Source organism: Eumetopias jubatus, unplaced genomic scaffold (assembly GCF_037043125.1).
Source record: "Eumetopias jubatus isolate StellerSeaLion01/CBP00866 unplaced genomic scaffold, mEumJub1_p1.0 scaffold_2, whole genome shotgun sequence".
In the NCBI taxonomy this organism is placed as follows: Eukaryota; Metazoa; Chordata; class Mammalia; order Carnivora; family Otariidae; genus Eumetopias; species Eumetopias jubatus.
Genome location: NW_028274808.1, coordinates 53370710 through 53393554, shown reverse-complemented (window position 1 = coordinate 53393554; position 22845 = coordinate 53370710). Strand labels below are relative to the sequence as shown.

General features: G+C 35.5%; 1 protein-coding gene across 1 annotated transcript; it reads left to right on the top strand.

Moving 5' to 3' along the window:
• Positions 1-18312, top strand: LOC114217403 (beta-defensin 43-like). The gene is made up of 2 exons (XM_028114231.1): positions 1-58; positions 18158-18312. Exons 1-2 carry the CDS (start codon positions 1-3, stop codon positions 18310-18312), a joined length of 213 nt encoding a protein of 70 aa, XP_027970032.1.
• The last annotated feature ends 4533 nt before the right edge of the window (positions 18313-22845 follow it).

The window sequence follows — 22845 nt, the reverse complement described above, 5'->3', positions numbered from 1 at the left end:
ATGAGGGTCTTGCATTCCATCCTTGGAGTCCTTGCTTTGCTGTCCATAGTTCCTCAAGGTAAGACAGAAATCTTTCATTGCAGAGATATGAAAATATAAATGAGAGAGAATAAAAGGTCTTCCAAGAATTTGAAAATAAATTAGTCAGGTGCAGATCATACCACACAATGAAGAAGGTCAAGGAGTGCTGTGGCCCTAACAGGAATGGAGAGTTGCTGCTAAGGACATATTCATAAGGTGGTCCCCTTCAGTGATTTCACTTATTTTGAACTCTAACTTGAGGACTATTGTTTGATCCAAAGATGGTGAGAGGTTTTTCACAGAACACAGGAAACTTGGGAAATTGAAACAATGGAAGTGAGTGATGATTAGAATGGCCAAGGGTGAAGAGGAGGCTGCTGCATCATTATCTGTGGTTCACAGAACTCTGATCACCAATCTTGGTAAGGGCCTCAGTAGAAATGACTTTGTGTATGATGGGAATTAAGATTCCATCTTAACACTATCCAGATGACCAATTATACAGGCATATTATTGAATAATCAATCTAACCTTCCCAAGTTAATTTTTAAATTCACCAATAATATATAATAAAAATATATTAATCATTGGATTTATAAATGGGATTTATATTATTATCTATGGGCTTGCCTATCTCTTCTGATGCACCCATTACCTTAGAGCACATTTTAATAGCTGGCAATTCAAGATTCCCCTCATTGTTCTTGTTTTTTTATGTATTTAATGAGATAAAATTCACTCTTTTAAAGTATACCATTTCAGTGGTTTCCTATATATTCATAAAGTTGTGCAACCATCACCACTATCTAATTCCAGAACGTTTCATCACCCCATAAAGAAACTTCATGTTCATTAACAGTCATTCCCCATCCTCCCCTCCCTTCAGACCCTGGCAGCCACTAATCTACTTCCTGTCTCTATCAATTTACCTATTCTGGATATTTAATATAATCAAACAATATGTGACCCTTAGAGTCTGTTTTCTTTCACTTGGCATGTTTTTCAAAATTCATCCAGGTAGCATGCTTCGGTGCTCAATTTCTTTCAATTGATGAACGGTTTTCTATTGAATGGATACATTACCTTTTACTCATCCATTCATCAGTTAATGGACATTTGGATTGTTTCTACTTTGGAGCTATTATGAATGATGTGCTGTGAACACTTAAAGCCAAGTTTTTTTGTGGACATATTTTCAATTCTCTTGATATATAACTTGGAATAGAATTGCTGTGTTATACAATAACTATGTTTAGGGGCACCTGCGTGGCTCAGTAGATTCAGCATCTGACTCTTGATTTTGGCTCAGGTCATGAGCTTGGGGTCCTAGAATCGAGCCTTGAATCGGGCTCCCCACTCAGTGTGCAGTCTGCTTGTCTCTCTCCCTTTGCCCCTCCCCTTGCTCGCTCTCTCAAATAAATAAATCTTTTTTAAAAATAACTATGTTTAACTTTCTGAGTAATTGTCAAACAATTTTTCGCAGCTGCATGCTTCATCTTATAATCCCACCAGCTGTGCATGAAGGTCCAATTTCTCCACATCTTCACCAACATTTGCTTTTGTCTGTCTTTGTTATTATCATTATCCTAGTTGCTATAGCAATATCTCATTGTAGTTTTAATTTGTATTTAATTTGCTACTTAATGATATTGATCATCTTTTCATGTTTTATTGGCCATTTTTATATCTTCTTTGTAAAAATGTCTATTCAAATCCTTTACTCCTTTTTTAATTAGGTTGTCTTTTATTATTGAGATGCCAGTTCTTTGTATATTCTGGACACTAAAACTTTATCAGACATAGGTTTGCAAATATCCTCTCCCATTCTGTGAGGGTTTTTTTTTTTTATATTTTACTGTAAACGCTTGCTGTACCAGTGAGTATGTTTTCAGGTTCAAGCAACAAACAACTCAGATTCAACTGGCTTAAACAATAAAGAAAATATATTATTGCAGATAAGAAGTCCAAAGTTCAGACAATTCTGAAATTGGCTAATGCAGCAGATCATCCACAATATCAAGTATTGGAAAAGAGTCAGATTTATCCTTGACTAGCTTTTCCTATGGTCGCAAGATACCTGTCACTGTTTTGAACGTCATATCCAGATCCACCACATTACACCAAAGTAAAAGGAGTACATTTCTTCTTTATTGACAAGGAATACTTTCTCAGAATTTCCCCAGGAATGAATTGCATACCCACCCTCAAACTAATCACGGGCAAAGAAATAGAGAACACTATCATTGGCTTAAACTAATACAAATTTATGCCTAGGATATCTAGAAGAATGGTAGGCAACCAAACATTAGGATTCTGGCTGCAAGAATATATATTAGGATTCTGTCACCTAAGCACATATATCTATACACTATTGTTTAATTTTGTCACCTTGCTTTAAAATTTATACAAATGAAATGATATTGTAACTGTCTTACTTTACTCCATATGACATGCATGGAATTCAACTATGTTGCTGTGTACTACTGAAGTTCATTAGTTTTTATTCCTATATAGTGTTCCATCATAGTAATATGCCACAGTATATTTATTCATTTTACTGTTGATGAACATTTAGATTGTTTCTAGGATTTGGCTGCTATAAATACTATTACTGCTATGAATTTTTGCTCAATAATTCTTGTTGTATATATGAACACATACTTATCAGGTATATACCTAGGAATTAAACTTTTTTCATAGAACATGTGTATCTTCAACTTTAGGAAATAATGCCAAAGAGTTTCCCAAGCAGTTGAACAAATTTACACTATCTTCAGCAGTGAAGAACAGCTCTTATTGGCCCACATCCCCACTAACAATTTATATGATCAAGGTGTTAAATTATAGCCATTCAGCAAACTATGGTCACAATTGAATGCACTTTACATTCAAATTCCTATATTAGTAATAAGATTGAAGATACTTTCATTTGGTTTTTTTGCCATTTTAATATCAGTTCCCAAAGTACCTTTCAATTATTTTGTCCATTATCCCATTGGGTTATTTGTTATTTTCTCAGCAATCTGTAGGGTTTCACTATAAATTCTGGACGCAAATGCTTTATTACATGTTTTAAAAACCATCTTCTGCTCTATGGCTTGTCTTTTTACCTCCTTTATGATGTCATTTTATAAAAATAAATTTTTAATGTCAACACAGTCCAATTCATCAGACTTTTTTTTAATTTGGGCTTTTTTGTGTTCTTTCTCACCTAAAGGTCATAAAGGTATTCTCTGAATATCTTCCTCAAAATGCTTTATCTTCCAAAAGGTTTATTATTTTGCCTGTCAAATTTAGATTGCAAATCTCCACCTGGTATTGATTTTCATGAAATTGAGGTCAAAATTTATTCTGAAATTTGGTTTTATCATATATGTAGCTAATTGATCCAACAACCTTTCTTGGAAAAAAATTTTTTTCTCAATGACTTACAGTGCCCTTTTGTCATAAACCTAGTGTATATCCTAGGCTATCTACTCTGTGTCTTGTTCTGTTTGTCTCTCTTGGTACAAATAATACACTATTTTAATTAATGACAGTTTATGATGTCTTCATATATGGTAGAGAAAGATATCTACATTTTCTTTTTTTCAAGGACTGTCTTGAATATTCTCACTCCTTTAAACTTCCATATAAACTTTAGAATAAGCTATTCAAGTACACATACAAACATATTCAGTGAGAATTTTCATTGAGAGTGCAGTGAATCTAGAGATCAGTTTAGGGAGAGCTGGCATCTTTACAAAATTAAATCTTTCTACAGCTTTGTAATATTTTGAAATCAGGAAGTGGGATGCCTCCAGCTTTGTTTTTTGCTTTTCTTTCCCAAAGTTACTTTGGCTGTTCAAAGTATTTTGTGGTTCCATATGAGCAAAAATAATTGACATAGAGACTAAAAAAAAAATTAGGAAAAAAGTCAATTAAACCAAAAGTTGGTTCTTTGAAAATATAAACAAAATGGGTAAGCCCTTAGCCAGACTCATCAAGAAAAAAAGAAAAAGGACCCAAATAAGTAAACTCAGCAACTAAAAAGGAGATTTAACAACTGACATCATAGAAATACAAAGGACTATAAGGGAATACTATGAAAAATACATGCCAACAAATTCGACAACCTAGAAGAAATTGATAAATTCCAAAAAAAATACAATCTTTAATAAAGTAGCAGAAAGAGAAATTAAGAAAACAACCTTATTTGCAATTGCACCAAAAAGAATAAAATACCTAAGAATAAACTTAACCAAGGAGGTGAAAGATTTGTATTCTGAAAACTATAAAACACTGATGAAAGAAATTGAAGACTACACAACTGACCATGCTTATGGATTGGAAGAATTAATATTGTTAAAATGTCCATATTACCCAAGGCATTCCACAGATTCAATGCAATCCTTATCAAAATACCAACAGCATTTTTCACAGAACTAGAAATTATCCTAAAAAATGTATGAAACCACAAAAAAAAAAAACAAATAGCCAAGCAGTCTTGAGAAAGAAAAATAAAGCTAGAGATAACACAGTTCTGGATTTCAAGATATACTACAAAGCTATAGTAATCAAAACAGTATGATACTGACACAAAAATAGACACATAGATCAATACAACAAAATAGAGAGCCCAGAAATAAACCCTTGCTTATATGGTCCATTAATTTATGACAAAAGAGACATGAATACACAACAAGGAAGATATGGTCTCTTCAATAAATGCCACTAAGAAAACTAGACAACTATACATAAAAGAATGAAACTGCCACTTTCTAACACTACACACAAAAATAAACTCAGAATAGAGGGATGCCTAGGGTGGCTCAGTTGTTAAGCATCTGCCTTCAGCTCAGGTCATGATCCCAAGGTCCTGGGATTGAGCCCTGCATCGGGCTCCCTGCTCAGCGGGAAGCCTGCTTCTCCCTCTCCAACTCCCCAACTTCCCTCTCTCGCTATGTCTCTGTCTGTCAAACAAAAAATAATTTTTTTTAAATTTATTTTAAGTTTAAAACAAAAAACAAATAAAACAAAACAAATATAAAACAAAAAATAAGTAAAAGATACAAGCTTTAAAAAAAAAAAAAACTCAAAATAGATTAAGGACTTAAATGTGAGACCTGAAACCATAAAAATCTTACAAAGGACCAAGGCAGTAATTTCTTTTACATCAGCCATAGCAACAGTTTCCTAGATTTGTTTCTTAAAGCAAGGGAAGCAAAAGCAAAAATAAACCATTGGGATTACATCAAAATAAAAAGCTTTTGCACAGTAAAGGAAACTATCAACAAAATAAAAAGCAACCTACTGAATAGGAGAAGATATTTGCAAAATGATATATCTGATAAGGGGTTAATATGCAAAATATATAAAGAACTTATGCAACTCAACACCAAAAAAACAATTCAATTAAAAATGGGCAGAGGACCTGAATAGACATTTTCCCAAAGTCATACAAATGGCCAACAGACATATGAAAAGATGCTCAACAGCACTAATCATCAGGGCGATACAAATCAAAACCACAATGAGTTATCACCTTATACCTATCAGAATGGCTAAAATCAAAAAGATAAGAAACAACAAGTGTTGGCAAGGATATGGAGAAAAAGAAACCCTCATACGCTATTGGTAGAAATGAAAATTAGTACAGCACTGTGGAAAACAGTATGTAGGGTCTTCCAAAAGTTAAAAATAGAATTACTATATGATCTAGTAATTCCACTACTGGGTATTTACCCAAAGAAAATGAAAACACTAATTTGAAAAAATATATGCACCCCTATGTTTATTGCAGCATTACTTACAATAGCCAAAATATGGAAGCAACCTAAGGGCCCATCAATAGATGAATGGACAAAGAAAATGTCACACACACACAACACACACACAGACACACACACATAGAATATTACACAGCTATAAAAAAAGGTGAGGTCTTGCCATTTGCAACAACATGGATGGATCTAGAGGTTATTATGCCAAGTGAAATAAGCGAGACTGAGAAAGATAAATATCATGATTTCATTCATATGTAGAATCTAAAAAATAAAATAAATGAATAAACAAAAAGTAGACTCAGTTCTATAAATACAGAGAACAAACTGATGGTTGCCAGAGAGAAAGGGAATAGGAGGATGGACAAAATGGGTGAAGAGAAGTGGGAGATACAGGTTTCCAGTTATGGAAAGAATAAGTATGGTAATAAAAGGCACAGCTTAGGGAATAGTCAATGATATTGTAATAGTATTGTATGGTAACAGATGGTAATTACACTTGTGGTGAGCGTAACATAATATATAGAGATACTGCATCACTATGCTATACACCTGAAACATGTAACATTATGTGCCAACTATCCTCAAAACAATTTTTAAAAAATGAAAACAGAAATATTTCAAGTAAACTAGCTCACTTTATATCCAAGGAACTAAAAAGAAAAACAAACGAAGACCACAGTCAGCCAAAGGAAGGAAATAACAAAGATTAAAGTGGAAATGAATGAAATAGAGACCAGAAGAAAATAGAAAAGATCAGTGAAATGAAGAGCTGTTTTTCTGAAAATATAAAATATACAAACCTTTAGCTAGACTACCTTCAGGGAAAAAAAAGAGAGGGGCTGCAAATAAATAAAATAAAAAATGAAACAGCAGACATTACAACTGATACCACAAAAATACTTGGATCATAAGAGACTATTATGAACAATTATATGCCAATAAATTGGATAACCTAGAAAAAAATGGATAAATTTCTAGAAACATACAACCTACAAAGACCGAATCAGGAAGAAATATAAAATCTGAACAAATCAATAATAAGTAAAAAGATGGAATCAATAATCAAAAACCTTCTCACACAAAGAACCCCAGGACCAAATGGCTTCATGGGTGAGTTCTACCAGCTATTTAAAGAAAAATTAACACCAATTTTTCCTAAAGTGTCAAAAAAATTGAAGAGGAGGCAACACTCCCAAGCTCATTTTATCTGGCCAGAATTTATGCTGACATGAAAGCCAGACACAGAACACTACAAAAAATAGTAAAATCACAGACCAATATTCCTGACGAATACAAATGCAAAAATTCTCAACAAAATATTAGCAAACTGAATTAAACAACATATTAAAAGTATGATACACCATGATCGGGTGGGATTTATCCTTAAAATGCAAAGATGGTTCAACATATCCAAATCAAAAAATGTAATACACTAAATTAATACAATGAAAGAAAAAATCATATGATATTCTCAATAGATGCAGAAAAATTATTTGACAAAGTACATCTATTAATGATTTAAAAAACCCTCAAAAAATTTGGTATAGAAGGAACATACCTCAACATAATATAGACCACATGACAAACCCACAACAAACCATATTCAAATATAAAAGGTTGAAAGCTTTTCTTCTAAGATCAGGAACAAGACAAGAGTTTCCACTCTCACTGATCTTATTCAATATAGTTCTGGAAATCCTAACTGAATCAATTAGGCAAGACTAAGAAATAAAAGGCATCCAAATAGGAATAGATTAAGTGAAAGTGTCATTATTTGCAGATGATATAATCATATAAAGCAAAACCTTACTCAGCCAAAAAACTGTTGGAATTAATCAACAAATTCAGTAAGGACTCGGGATATAAAATCAACATACAGAAATCAGTTTCATCTCTATATACTAGCAACTAAATATCAGAAGAAATAAAGAAAACTATCTCACTCACAATACCATAAAAAAAACAAGAAAATGTAAGTTGGGTTCAAAATGATAGCATAGGAAGATCCTGAATTCACTCCATCCCAAGGCTACAACAACCATATATGTACTAATTTCCACTGAAAAAGACCAGGAAACTAGATGAACAGGGCACCACAACAAAGGACCAAAGGGACAGCATGAAGATGGGTAGGAGAGGCAGAGACACCATCTTACCAAGTAAGCCCCACCCCAGGTGTGCTGATCCACAATTGAGGGGATGTCAAAAATATGGAAATTTTCCCTGAGAAGAAAGGGACGTGTGCTCCACATCAGGCACCACAACCCTTAGATGTTTCACAAACCCTCTAAACACTGGGCTTTGAAAACTAATGGGAATTATTTTCAGAAAAACCATAGAACTGTAGGGAATAAGAACCCACTATTAAAGGGCTTGATAGCAGACTGACTCTGGAACCCCGTACAAGGGCTTGATGGCAGATTCACACTGGGACCCAGTGCAAAAACACCAATTTGAAAAGATCCTGGACCATATGTGATGAAAACCTACTTAATATTCTTACAATACCTGCCAGAAAAGCAAGCAACCACTGGGACTTTTCCAGGGATGGAGCCACTAGCTGAGGCTATATTTGTGACCTCATTCTATCTTGCTAAGGTTGGCAATGGCATGTGACATTTTGAAAGTATCCCTATAGCCTTTTAGGGACAGTGGGCATGCCCAGCTGAGAACCCCATCAATCCCTGTAGAACAACTGTACATCACTGTTGGGTCAGGTAACAGCTCAGCCAGCACCCATGTCTCAGCATAGCCATGTGTCACAGTCAGGCCAACTCCCACAGTGCAGCCATGTGTGGCAGCCCCACCCACCCTTCCACCACATACATATCCCACCACAGCACACAGGTGTGTACAGCCCATACAGGAGACACCTCCTGAACACGCAACTCCAGCAGCCAGGGGGGATTGCATTCTAGGGCTCCAGGTGACATCTTCTACAAAGACTGATCCTTCAGGACTAAGAAGGGTACTTAATTTACCTATTAAATAGAGCCAACACAGAATTAGGTAAAATGAGAAGACAGACAAATATGTTCCAAATGAGAGAACAAAACACCAAAAAAGGAAAAAAAAAAAAAGCATTAGTAAAACAGAGATAAGAAATCTACTTGGTAAAGATTTGAAAGTAATGGTAATAATGGTGCTTGATGAACTCAGGAGAAGAATGGATAAAGACAGTGAGATCCTCAATGACGAGATAAAAAATATAAGAAAGTTCCAAATGGAAATTACAGAGATGAAGAATACAATAATTGAACTAAAAAATATGCTAGGGGATTCAACAACAGACTGGGTGAATCTGAAAATCAGATCAGTGAGCTAGAAGACAAGCAATAGAACTCATCCAGACACAGCAGCAAAAAGAAAATAAATTAGTGAAGATAACTTAAGAGACCTTTGGAACATCAACTGTAATAACATTTGTATTATAAGGGACCAAATAGAGAAGAAAGAGCAAGAAAACTTATTTGAAGAAATAATGACTGAAAACTTGCCTAATCTGAGAAAAGAAACAGACATACAGATTCCCAGAAATTTCCAAATAGGATGAACCCAAAGAGACCCACACCAAGACATGTTATAATTAAAATGGTAAAAGTTGAAGTTAGAAAAAAAGAATCTTAAAAGTAGTAACAACTTATTATATACAAAGGAAACTCATAAGGCTACAAGCAAACTTTTCAGCAGAAACTTTGTAAGCCAGAAGAGAGTGGCACAACTAGTCCAAGTGCTGGAGGAAAAAAGTTCCAACCAAGAATTCCCTACACGGCAAGACTATAATTCAGATTTGAAAGAGAGATAAAGAATTTCACAGACAAGCAAAAACTAAAGGGGTCTATCACCACTAAACCAGACTTATAAGAAATGTTAAAGGTTCTTCTTCAAGTGGAAAGAAAAAGGCCATAATGAGAAGAAAATTATGAATGGAAAAAAGTTTCACTGGTAAAAGTAAATACATAATAAAGGTAGTAAATCAATCATTTATAAAACTAGTATGAATATTAAAAGACAAAAGTAATAATCAGTAATATCTACAATATTACTTAAGGGACACACAAAATGAAAAGATGTAAAATGTCACATCATATACACAAAACATGGAATGGGGAATAAAAATGTAGTTCTTTTAGAATATCCCTGAACTTAAGCAACTACCAACTTTAAATAGACTGCTATATGCATAGGATGTTATATAGGAACCTCATGGTAACAACAAACCAAAAACCTATAATAGATACAAAAAAATAAAGAGAAAGGAAATCAAGCATAACACTAAAAAAGTCATCGTCACAAAAAAAACAACAGAAGAAGAAAGGAACAGAGAACTATAAAACAACCAGAAAGCAATTAATAAAATGACAATAAGTACATACCTATAATAATTACTTAAAATGTAAATGGACTAAATGTTACAATTAAAAGACATAGGATGTCTAAATGGATTAAAAAAAAAAAAAAGATCCATCTATATGCTGCCTAGAAAAGACTTCCTCCAGACTGAAAGATACATACAGACTAAAATGAAGGGTTGAAAAAACTTTCTACAGCAGTCTTCCCTGGTCCAGCAAGTGAACAGAATTTTCATTCCAACATTTGAGCATATTCAAAGCTGATTATCGGAAGATTTATTTTCCTTCCAATAAATGTTAGAATTTGCCATTATTGAAAGAATTTAAACCATTTATTAACCCTCAAAGCAAATCATCATGTTAGAGTTGCATGCTTGGGATTTACTCCTCCTACTTCTTTCATTGCTACCACCTTTCCAGGACAGTAAGAACTTTTTATTCACTGTATATTTCAGTGTCCATAAACATGGCAAGCATATAATCTCTGTGCTCTACTTGTGAAACAGGTGAATTAAGCATAACATACTACATCATCAAATACTTGCTAAAAGCCTGAGCTTTTCTTTTACATATAGTAAACAGAAATAATACCTTAAAAATGTATTCTATAAATTCATTGCAACAGCTCATATAAATTTCAGCAATCAATCCACTGAAAAAGTACATATGTAAATTACACTACTTGGGTTTCTGAAAAGCTCTTTTAAAACAACATTAAGCTCTTAACTATAATTCCAAATTTAATATAAACAATTTAAAATTGCTCTAGAGACTTTCTTCTGGTTTCTGGTTTATCATGTAAGGAGCTTAGAACCATCACTGTAATTTTCATAGCAAGAAAAAGCTGAACAGGGGCGCCTGGATGGCTCAGTCGTTAAGTGTCTGCCTTCGGCTCAGGTCATGATCCCAGGGTCCTGCGATCGAGCCCTGCTTCAGGCTCTCTGCTCCACAAGAAGCCTGCTTCTCCCTCTCCCACTCCCCCTGCTTGTGTTCCCTCTCTCGCTGTGTGTCTCTCTCTGTCAAACAAATAAATAAAATCTTTAAAAAAAAAAAAGAAAGAAAGAAAAAAGCTGAACAAACTGAGAACCAGCAACTCTTCTTAGATACCTCAGACAAGTGAAGTCACAGGGCAAACCACAGTCCCCAAAATTAGAGAGATAGACAGGTGGATACAGAGAGAGTCAAAACTTACAAGAAAAGAACCCCAGATGCAATATCCATGAGAATCAGTAGCAGGGTAACTGACAAATTGTAGGAAGCTCAATATAAATTTGAGAGTTAAAACACCAAGGATTAAAAAAAAAAAAAAAGACACTCTAAGGATAAAAAAATAGAAAAACAGACTTAGGGGTGCTCTCACACTACTGTGAATTTTACCTCCCAGAGGACTAGCAGGTTTTCACAATGATGACTGGGAAGAAAATCTTTTCATATTTCCAGGGGAAGGAGGCAAAAGTAATCATTTTGAAATATACCCAGAGCAATCTGTTCTTCTTAACAAAGCCAGTCCTCAAAAGGAACTATTTTACTGGAACCTAACCACCTGGGGTTTTACCAAGGTCTCAGTGGCCAGGTGAAAGTGAAACACCCAACTCTAGCCTTCCACGGTGGGGAAGGAAAATACCCAACCAGTCTCCCCCAGACTTTTAGTCTCACCTAAGGGGGGGTTGCTGAGAAACAATTTGTGAAGGTCATAGCCCTTTAAAGGGCATAGGCTCACTAAAAAACTGATATCTAATCATGGGACTGTAAAATGGTTTCTCTGCCCCCACACCAAATTATCACAATAGGGGAATACAACTGAAAGAACTACATGTCTCAGACCTTATTCAAGAAGTCATCTCGAGGGAAATCCAAAGGCAACTGGGAATACAAAAGCAAAGAAATCTTAGGAAATTTTAATTTCTAATAGCAACTGCTGAAGCAAAAAGTAAACACAGCCTAACCCCTAGCAAGAGAAACATAAAACCTCACATTAAAGATTTATTTACCTTAGTTCCTTCAACACACTACATCACATCCAGCTTTCAACAAAAAATTTATGAGACATACTAAAAGACCAAAAACACAGTTTGGAGAGATGGGATAAACATCAAAACCAGACACAGATATGGCAGAGATGTTGGAATTATCAAACTGGGGATTTAAAACAACTATGATTAATATGCTAAGGTCCCTTAGCTGAGGACAAACAAGCAATGGCCAATGGATAATGTAAGCAGAGAGATAGAAACTCTAAGAAGGAATCAAAGAAAATGCTGGGAATCAAAGCACTGTAACAGAAATAAAGAATGCCTTTGATGGGTGTATCAGTTTGCTAGGGCTGCATAACAAAATATCACAGATTGGTGGCTTAAACAAAAATTTATTTATTATTTATTTATTTATTTATTTTCTCATAGTTCTGTAATCTAAAAGTCCAAGATCACCATAGTGGTCTCATTTTAATTTAACCTATTTTAAAAACTTGTCTCCAAATATGGTCACATTCTGAAGTTCTAGGCATTGGAATATGAAAACAGATTTTGGGAGAACACAACAGCTCATCAACAGGCTAGAGACACCTGAAGAAAGAACCGCTGAGCTTAAAAAATGTCATTAGAAACTTCCAAAGTAGAAAGGCAAAATCAGAATGAAAATGAACAGAATATCCAGTAACTGAGGAACATTATAAAAGGTGTAAAATACGTCTAATGGGAATACCAGGAAGAGAAGAAAGAGAGAAAAGTAAAAAAGATATCACTGAAGCAATAATGACTGGGAATTTCCCAAGATTAAAGATAGACACAATATAGATCCAGTAAACTCAGAGAATACCAAGGATAAATACCAAAAAATCTGAGCTTAGCAATATCATATTCAACCTGAAGAAAAATAAAAGACAAAATCTTGAAAAAAGCAATAGAAAATAATCTGACCTATAGATAAGCAAGGATAAGACTTACAACAAACTTCTCCTCAGATACCATGCAAGCAAAAAGAAAGTGAAGTGAAATATTTGAAGTGTTGAAAAAAAAATACTCTACCAACCTAGAATTTTTCTTTCCAGAAAAATTATACCTTAAAACTGAAGGAGAAATAATTTCCTTTTTTTCTTACAAAGATTTCAATTTTATTTCATTGCAAACGGTTTTTTGTTTTGTATTTTTTTACACAAAACAATCACATCTCTGAGAACAACTTATTATGAAACATAGTTGGGAACTGTTTTGGCTTTGTTTTTGTTCTATCTTCTCTAAGCATAAATTTTATTTTATTTTTTCTGGCTTTATTGAGATATAATTGACATATAACATTTTGTATGTTTAAGGTAAACTATATGTTGATTTGATATGCTTATGCATTACAAAATGGTTACCACCATAATGTTAATTAATACCTCCATTACAGCATGTAATTACCTCTTTTTTTGGTACTGAAAACATTTAAGATTTGCTCTTTTAGCAACTTTCAAGTATACAATCCAGTATTATGAACTGGAATTACCATGCTGTACATTAGATCACTAGAACTTGCTCATCTTATAACTGGAAGTTTATTTCCCCATTTCCCCTATTCCCTCAGCCCCTAGTAATCACTACTTTACTCTGCTTCTATAAGATCAGCTTTATTTAAATTCCACATATAAATGATAAGATATAGTATTTGCCTTTCTCTGTCTGACTTATGAAATAAAAAATTTCTAAGGCAAATTTGAGGGAATGTGTCACTAGTAGAAATGCCTTACAAGAAATGTTAAATTCTTCAGGGGTGCCTGGGTGGCTCAGTTGGTTGAGTGCCTCACTTATGATCTCAGCTCACGTCTTGATCTCATGGTCAAGACCCAGTTGGGCTCTACACTGGACATGAAGCCTACTTAAAAAACAAAACAACAAAAACAAAAGAAATTCTTCACTTATATTCAACAGTAAAAAACTGAAAGTTTTTCCTGTAAGATTAGGAACAGGGCAAGGATGCCCACCTCTGCCATTTCTATTCAACATTCAACTAGTACTTAGGCAAGTAAAAAAATAAAAGTTATCCAAATTAAAAAAAAAGATTTATCTTAATGCACAAATGCATTGATTTTGTATGTAGAAAACCCTAAGACACCACCAAAAACTGTTAGAAGTAATAAAAGAATTCAATAAGCTACAGAGCACAAAATCAGCATACAAAAACCAGTTGCATTTCTACACACTAACAACAAAGTATTCAAAAAAGAAACTTTGAAACCAATCCCATTTACAATAATATCAAAAGAAAAAATACTTAGGAATACAAATTAACCTAGGAGATGAAAGATTTGTACACTGAAAACTACAAAATATTAATGAAAGAAATTAAAGAAGACACAAATAATTGGAAGGATATCCCATGTTCATGGGTGGAAAGAATATTATTAAAATATGCATACCACCCAAAACAATCTACAGATTCAATAAAATCTTTATGAAAATCCCAATGTCATTTTTTATATAAATAGAAAAAAACAACACTAAAACATTGTTTAAGGAAATATTTAAAGCAAAGATTAAAAATTTGAGAATAGACAAAAATTTAAGAATGAAAAGAAGGAAGGAAGAAAGGAAAGAAGAAAATCAATCCTAAAATTTATATGGAACCACTAAAGTCTCTGAATAGCTGAAGCAATTTTGAGCCAGAACAAAGCTGGAGGTATCACTCTTCCTGATTCCAAAATATATTACAAAGCATCCATTCTTGATAAAAACCCTCCACAAAGGGTTTTTTAGGGATTGAGGGAACATCCCTCAACATCAGAAAGTCCATATATGAAAGACCCACAGCTAATATCATTCTCAATGCGTAAAACTGAGAGCTTTTTCTCTATGGTCAGGTACGAAACAGGGATGTTCACTCTCACCAATGTTTTTTAACATAGTACTGGAAGTTCTAGCCTCAGCAATCAGACAACAAAAAGAAACAAAATGCATGCAAATCAGCAAGGAAACTTCCACTATTCACAGATGGCATAATACTCTATGTAGAAAACCTGACTAGGGTTGTCTGGGTGGCTCAGTCAGTTAAACGGCCAGTCCTTTTTTCAGCTCAGGTCATGATCTCGGGGTTGTGAGATCAAGCCCCTTATCAGGCTGTACACTCAGCGCAGTCTGTTTGAGATTCTCTGTCTCCCTCTCCTTCAGCCCCTTCCCTGGCTCTCTCTAAATAGATAGATGATGGTGATGATAGATAGATGTTAGATAGATAGATGATAGATAGATTTAAAAAAATCTTTTAAGAAAAGAAAACCCAAATGACTCCACCAAAAAATTGCTAAAACTGATAAATGAATTTAGCAAAGTCTCAGGATATAAAATCACTGTACAGAAATCTGTTGCATTTCTATGCACCAATAATGAAGCAGCAGAAAGGGAAATCAAGGAATTGATCCCATTTACAATTACACCACACACCATAAGAAACCTAGGAATAAACCTAACCAAAGACACAAAAGATCTGTACTCTAAAAACTATAGAACACTAAAGAAATTGATGATGACACAAAGAAATAGAAAAACATTTCATGCTCATGGATTGGAAGATCAAATATTGTTAAAATATCTATGCTACCCAAAGCAATCTACACGTTAAATGCAATCCTTATCAAAATACTACAGGCATTTTTCACAGAGCTAGAACAAACAATCCTAAATTTGTATGGAATCACAAAAGACCCTGAATAGCCAAAATAATCTTGAAAAAGCATAGCAAAGCTGGAGGCATCACAATTCTGGACTTCAAGCTATATTACAAAGCTATAGTCATCAAGACAGTATGGTACTGGCACATAGATCAATGGAGTAGAATAGAAAACCCAGAAATGGACCCACAACTATATGGTCAACTATTCTTTGACAAAGCAGGAAAGAATATCCAATGGAAAAAAAGACAGTCTCTTTAACAAATGGTGTTGGGAAAATTGGACAGCCACATGCAGAAGAATGAAACTGGACCACTTTTTTATACCATTCACAAAAATAAATTCAAAATAGATGAAAGACCTAAATGTGAGACAGGAAACCATCAAAATCCTAGAGGAGAACACAGGCAGAAATCTCTTTGACCTCAGCTATAGCAACTTCATACTAGACATGTATCCAGAGACAAGGGAAAAAAAGCAAAAATGAACTATTGGGACTTCATCAAAATAAAAAGCTTCTGCACAGCGAAGGAAACAATCAACAAAACTAAAACAACCTACAGAATCTGAGAAGATATTTGCAAATGACATATCTGATAAAAGGTTAGTATACAAAATCTATAAAGAACTTATCAAACTCAACACCCAAAAAATAAATAATCCAGTTAAGAAATGGGCAGAAGACATGACCAGGCAGACATACAAATACTGCATGATCTCACTTACATATGGAATCTGAAAAAGTCAACCTCATCGTAGCAGAGAGTAGAATAGTTGTTACCTGGGCCTGGTACAGAAAAGAGGGAGTCATTGGTCAAATGGTACAAAGTTTCAGTTACACAAGATAAATGAGTTCTGAAGGTCCACTATACACATAGTACCTATAGCTAAAAATACTGTATTGTTTACTTACAATTGGCTAAGGGGATAGATCTTACACTAAGTATTCTTACCACAACCACAACAATAATAGTAATAATGGAGGTGGAAGGAAATTTTGGTAGGTGATAGTTAGATCTATGATCTTAATGGTGGTGATGGTTTTACAGGTGTATACTTGCCCCCAAATGTATCAAGTTGAAAAAATTAAATATATACAGCTTTTACATGTCAGTCATATCATGATAAGACACACAACACCAACTACCATACAGCTGGTTCTGGGAATCAAACATGAGTCTAATCAAGCCTCTCAATCCAGTTGCCAGTCTGCTGAAATATGGAGGACACAAGAACATGTTGAATTCTCTAAGAGTATGCAATCAGAAATATATAAACTGGGAAACACTACAGCTTAAACATCTCAAGTTCCTCAACAGAAAAATTGTAAAGAAAGGATTTGGGAAGGACCTGTAGATTTAAAGGGAATATCAAAAATTGTAATGAGAAGAAAACTAAACTATAGTGTCTAGGGATGAAAGCCAGGTAATAAAACTATTTTTTAAAGTAAGAAATGATCACTATAAAACTTAGATTTCAGGGTGCCTGGGTGGCGAGTCATTTAAGCTTCTGACTCTTGGTTTCTGCTCAGGTCTGATCTCAGAGTTATGAGATTGAACCCCAGGTCAGGCAGGGAATCTGTTGGAGTTTCTCTCTCCCTCTGCCCTTCTCCCCACCTATGCTCACTCTCTCTCTCTCTTTTTCTCTCTCTAAATCTTTAAAAAAAAAAAAAAAACATTTCTTTGGGAGCAAAGGATAGAAGGAAATGCCTATGTGACACCGAGAGAGAGAGAGAAAAACCAAAGTGAGAAATTACGACTTATGGGAGTTTGTGCAATCTTAGAAATTTCCTCAGTGAAGGAGACAAGGCTTTGAGCCCAAATGTACTGGGCAGTTAGAACGAAGACTCAGCTTCCTCTGTTCCCTTATTCTCAGTTGATGATTTCTTTTTATTTCACCAAGAAAGTAAAAGTACCAAGAGATAACTTCCTCATTTTCCCACCACCATATGCCTTCACCTAATTTTATCTTACTCTACCCTCTCTCCATTCTGATTTAAGGTTAACCCCTCCACTTTCAACTAGATTTTTATCCCCACTCACTTTTTAAAGATTTCACTCATGAAGTCAAACATTGTTTCTTGCATCATGAATCCCTACCCCTAAACAAATTATTCATTTTACACAGAAATATGCCATAACAGTTCTCATAGAAAACTCTCCTCTTCAGCTCACTGCCCCATTTACCTACCCTATGGAAAAGATCTTCATTAATCTTTATTCAGTATCTCTGCTTTTCTCTTCTGTATTTTTTTCTGTTACTTTTTTCTGAGAAAGTTCTCTACTGATGTTGGTTTAATTTATTATAGAACACTTTAGACATTAAAAGATAAAAATCAAAAATATAACCTAATATAAATTTTTTTTCTCTTTTCAAAGCCAGGACCTTATTTGTTAAATACACGTGCTCTTTAGAAGCCTATAACTGCAGAATGAAGTGCAATGCTGATGAACATGCAATCAGATACTGCGCTGACTGGACCATCTGTTGCAAAGGGAGGAAAACTAAACTTCAGAAAAAGAAGAAGTGGTAGGGACACCTGGGTGGCTCAGTCAGTTAAGCAGCTGCCTTTGGCTGAGGTCATGATCCTGGGGGTTCTTCATGATTTCAGGGTCCTGGGATCAAGTCCCACTTTGGGCTCCTTGCTCAACGGGGAGCCTGCTTCTCCCTCTGCCTGCTGATTCCCCTGCTTGTGCTCACTCACTCTCTCTGCCATTCTCTGACAAATAAATAATAAAATCTTAAATAAAAAAAAGAAGTGATGAAATGTCCAACTCCATCTTCTTCAGATTCCAGGAAAAGAAACTGAAAGTATTTAAAACTCTCTTTTCTATATAAAGATAATTAATATGAAGGATAAATGAAATTCATGATAATTATATGTTTAAATGGTAAGGTTAAAGTAAATATGAATTTTATGAAGGCTTACACTCTTTTCATGTGTGTGCTTTTACATTAACTTCATTTATATCCACTACCATGTTGTTGTTTCATCTATAATACTGTATCTCAGCCCATAATGTACTGTCTGACCTTTGGTAAGTTCTAGAGTCTCTCTCTACATCAGTTTCCTTATCTACAAAATGAGATAACAGTAGTACTTACATCATGGTGTTAGGAGAATTATATTAGTATATGTGAAGTTCTTAAGCAGTGCCTGACCCCATTGTAAGCCCCATGTTAACTGTAATTTCATGGGACCAGAGAATGTGATCTGTTCTATAGCTTTTTGGAATTTATTGAATCATTCTTTGTGATCTAAGATAAAATTGATATTTGCTAAAATTTCATGTGGTCTTGAAAATAAGGTATATTTTCTATTTGTGAGATATACAATCTTATATAACCAATATATTTATTCAACTCTATTATATTTCAATAATCTAGGACTGGAACACTGGTAGTGAGGACTAAAGAAAGAAGAGATTCGGGATGGATTTCAGAAGTAGGATTGACAGAATTTATTTTTTTTGACACATTGAAGGAAAACTTTTATTTGTTTTAATTAACATATAATGTATTATTTGTTTCAGGGGTACAGGTCAGTGATTCATCAGTCTTACACAATTCACAGAGCTCACCATAGTACCTACCCTCCCCAGTGTCCATCACCCAGTCACCCCATCCCTCCCACCCCCCAGCCAGCAACCCTCAGTTTGTTTCCTGAGATTAATAGTCTCTTATGGTTTGTCTCCCTCTCTGGTTTTGTCTTGTTTCATTTTTCCCTCCCTTCCCCTATGATCCTCTGTCTTGTTTCTCAAATTTTTCATATCAGTGAGATCATATGATAATTGTCTTTCTCTGATTGACTTATTTCGCTTAGCATAATACCCTCTAGTTCCATCCACATCATTGCAAATGGCAAGATTTTGGTTTTTTGATGGCTGCATAATAGTCCAGTGTGTGTGTGTGTGTGTGTGTGTGTGTGTGTGTGTGTGTGTGTGTGTGTGTGTCACATCTTTTTTATCCATTCATCTGTTGATGGACATCTAGGCTCTTTCCATAGTTTGGCTATTGCGGACATTGTGGCTATAAACATTGGGGTGTAGGTGCCCCTTCGGATCACTACATTTGTATCTTTGGGGTGAATACCCAGTAGTGCAATTGCTGGGTCATAGGTAGCTCTATTTTCAACTTTTTGAGGAACCTCCATACTGTTTTCCAGAGTGGCTGCACCAATTTGCTTTCCCACCAACAGTGTAGGAGGGTTCGCCTTTCTCCGCATCCTCACCAACATCTGCTGTTTCCTGACTTGTTATTTTTAGCCATTCTGACTGGTGTGAGGTGATATCTCATTGAGGTTTTGATTTGGATTTCCCTGATGCCAAGTGATGTTGAGCACTTTTTCATGTGTCTGTTGGCCATTTGGGTGTCTTCTTTGCAGAAATTTCTGTCCATACCTTCTGCCCCTTTCTTGATTGTATTATTTGTTCCTTGGGTGTTGAGCTTGATAAGTTCTTTATAGATTTATAGAATCTTTATAGATTTCTTTATAGATTTTGGATACAAGCCCTTTATCTGATATGTCATTTGCAAATATCTTCTCCCATTCTGTAGGTTGTCTTTTGGTTTTGTTGATTGTCTCCTTTGCTGTGCAAAAGCTTTTTATCTTGATGAAGTCTCAATAGTTCATTTTTGCCCTTGCTTCCCTTGCCTTTGGCGATGTGTCTAGGAAGAAATTGCTGCGGCTGAGGTCGAAGAGGTTGCTTCCTATGTTCTCCTCTAGGATTCTGATGGATTCCTGTCTCACATTTAGGTCTTTCATCCATTTGAGTCTAATTTTGTGTGTGGCGTAAGGAAATGGTCCAGTTCCATTCTTCTGCATGTGGCTGTCCAGTTTTCCCAACACCATTTGTTGAAGAGACTGTCTTTTTTCCATTGGACGTTCTTTCCTGCTTTGGATTGACAGAATTTAGTGGCCATAGGACATAATGAGAAGAAGGTATGAAATATGATACTGTGATTTCAAAGCTGGCAAAGAGATGGTTAGCAATACTAAACTGAAGAGGCCAGAAGAGAAGTAGGTTAGGAGTCGGGGGAGAGTCAATAAGGAGATGTTTCAGCATAATGGAGTCATGCAAAGGATATGTTTATCAGTCCACTGGGCACATTTGCAAAAGCATAACTTTATTTTTTTAATAAATGAACCTAATTCCTATTATGAACCTCATTCCTCCTGGTCACAGAAACTTAAACTCAGTGTATTCAGAGTTGCTTCTTTTCTCTGAATTATTTGTAAGTTCAAGAGGACTTAAACAGTGGTGAGGCATCTGAGAGAGCATTGATTATGTTAACATTACCAACATAATCATCATTCCTTCTTGGTCTTCAGTCCCTTGCCAATGTAGAACTGCTAAGTTGCTTCTTGTTTTTCATAAAACTCTTAAAACTCTTTGGGTGAGGCTCATTCGTTAGTGTATGGGATAATTCTGCCACCCCAGCATCATTCTAATTTACCAGACGTTCCAGTGGGAATAGCTATTGCTCCACCACGTCCATGGTGATGTCAATCATACAAGGGTTCTACTATTACTCTCTTCCCACACTGGGAGAACCTGTGTGAGGGAAGGGGGACCAATGCTGTGAGACTACCTCAGACCTATCTACCATAGAAAACCAGTCAATCCGTGCGCTACTCTATGGTCTTGCCGCCTCACTGAGCTCCATTCACATAAAGAAACACCAGTGCACCATGCCATCAGACTACCCAGAGCTTCTAATCTCCATTACCTCTTCCCATTTCCCTTGCCTCCCCCTATATGAAACCCAGGACTGGAGAGAAAAACAGTGACATCCCTCCCCCCCACTCTCTGTACTGTTCATCTTCCTTCACTCCTATTCTATCCCTCTTCCTCTACCTTATTCAAGACTTGGTTTAGGGAAAGAATAAGCTCTAAATTCATCTGCACTCTCCAAAATCTATCGTAAAATCTGAATCCAAGAGTTCCTTCCAGTGCCCAAAAGAACATAGTCTTTTTTTTTTTTTAATTCAATTTAGTTAACATATAGTGTACTATTAGTTTCAGGGGTAAGATTTAGTGATTTATCAGTTGCATATAACAGCCAGTGCTCATTCCATGAAGTGCCCTCCTTAATGCTCATCACCCAGTTACCCCATACACCCTCTCCCCTCCCTACCCAGCAACGCTCAGTTTGTTCCCACCCCATTTGGGGCCATCCCCTGCTTGCTCTGTTCTCGCAGGTCTGTGCCACCTCTGTATCTTTCTCATGTCTCCAGAATGTACTGAACAGCTGTGCAGATTGCTCACTGCACAACCCTACGGGGCACCATTCACAGAGGCAATGAGGTGCATTTCACAACAGTACATAATGGCTTGGGGGTCCCCCTTCCATACTTCATACAGTTTCTTTGTCATGTCAGAGTACCTCAAAGACTTCCCTGAGTTGGCAGCTCTGAGTTCCTTTCCCCATTTGTGAGAGAGTCTTGCACAGAGATATATTTCTCTATTATAAGAAAACAAAAGTTCATTATGGCAAGTGGGAATTAATGCATGTCTCAGTATTGGGGACAAGTTTGAGGAATGGTGAGGAGAGGGGAACCATGGAGCATATAGGCCTTACATGAATGGTAACTTCTATTCAGTTCTAGCAGATTCTTGCCATGCAAGGGATGCCAAAAGAATGTTGCTACATCTTCTGATTTATTTGATAGAAGTGGAAATCTGGATTGTTAGGGGGATCTGGCTGGCTCAGTCAGTAAAGCCTAGGACTCTTTTTTTTATTTTTTTACCTTCCTTAAGTTCTTTTAATTTAAAATCAATTAATTAACATAGATTGTATTATTAGTTTCAGAGATAGAGTTTAGTGATTCATCGGTTGTATTTAACATCCAGTGCTCTTTATATCACGTGCCCTCCTTAATGCCTGTCACCCAGCTACCCTATCCCCCCACTCCCTCCAGCAACCCTCAGTTTGTTCCCTATAATTAAGTCTTATGATTTGCCTCCCTCTCTGTTTTTATCTTATTTTATTTTTCCTTCTCTTCCCCTATGTTCATCTGTTTTGTTTCTTAAACTCCACATATAAGTGAAATCATATGATATTT

Coding starts and splice junctions, on each gene's coding strand:
- LOC114217403 (XM_028114231.1), top strand. CDS start 1: ATGAGGGTCTTGCATTCCATCCTTGGAGTCCTTGCTTTGCTGTCCATA. Junction 59..18,157: donor GCTGTCCATAGTTCCTCAAG/GTAAGACAGAAA, acceptor CTCTTTTCAAAG/CCAGGACCTTATTTGTTAAA.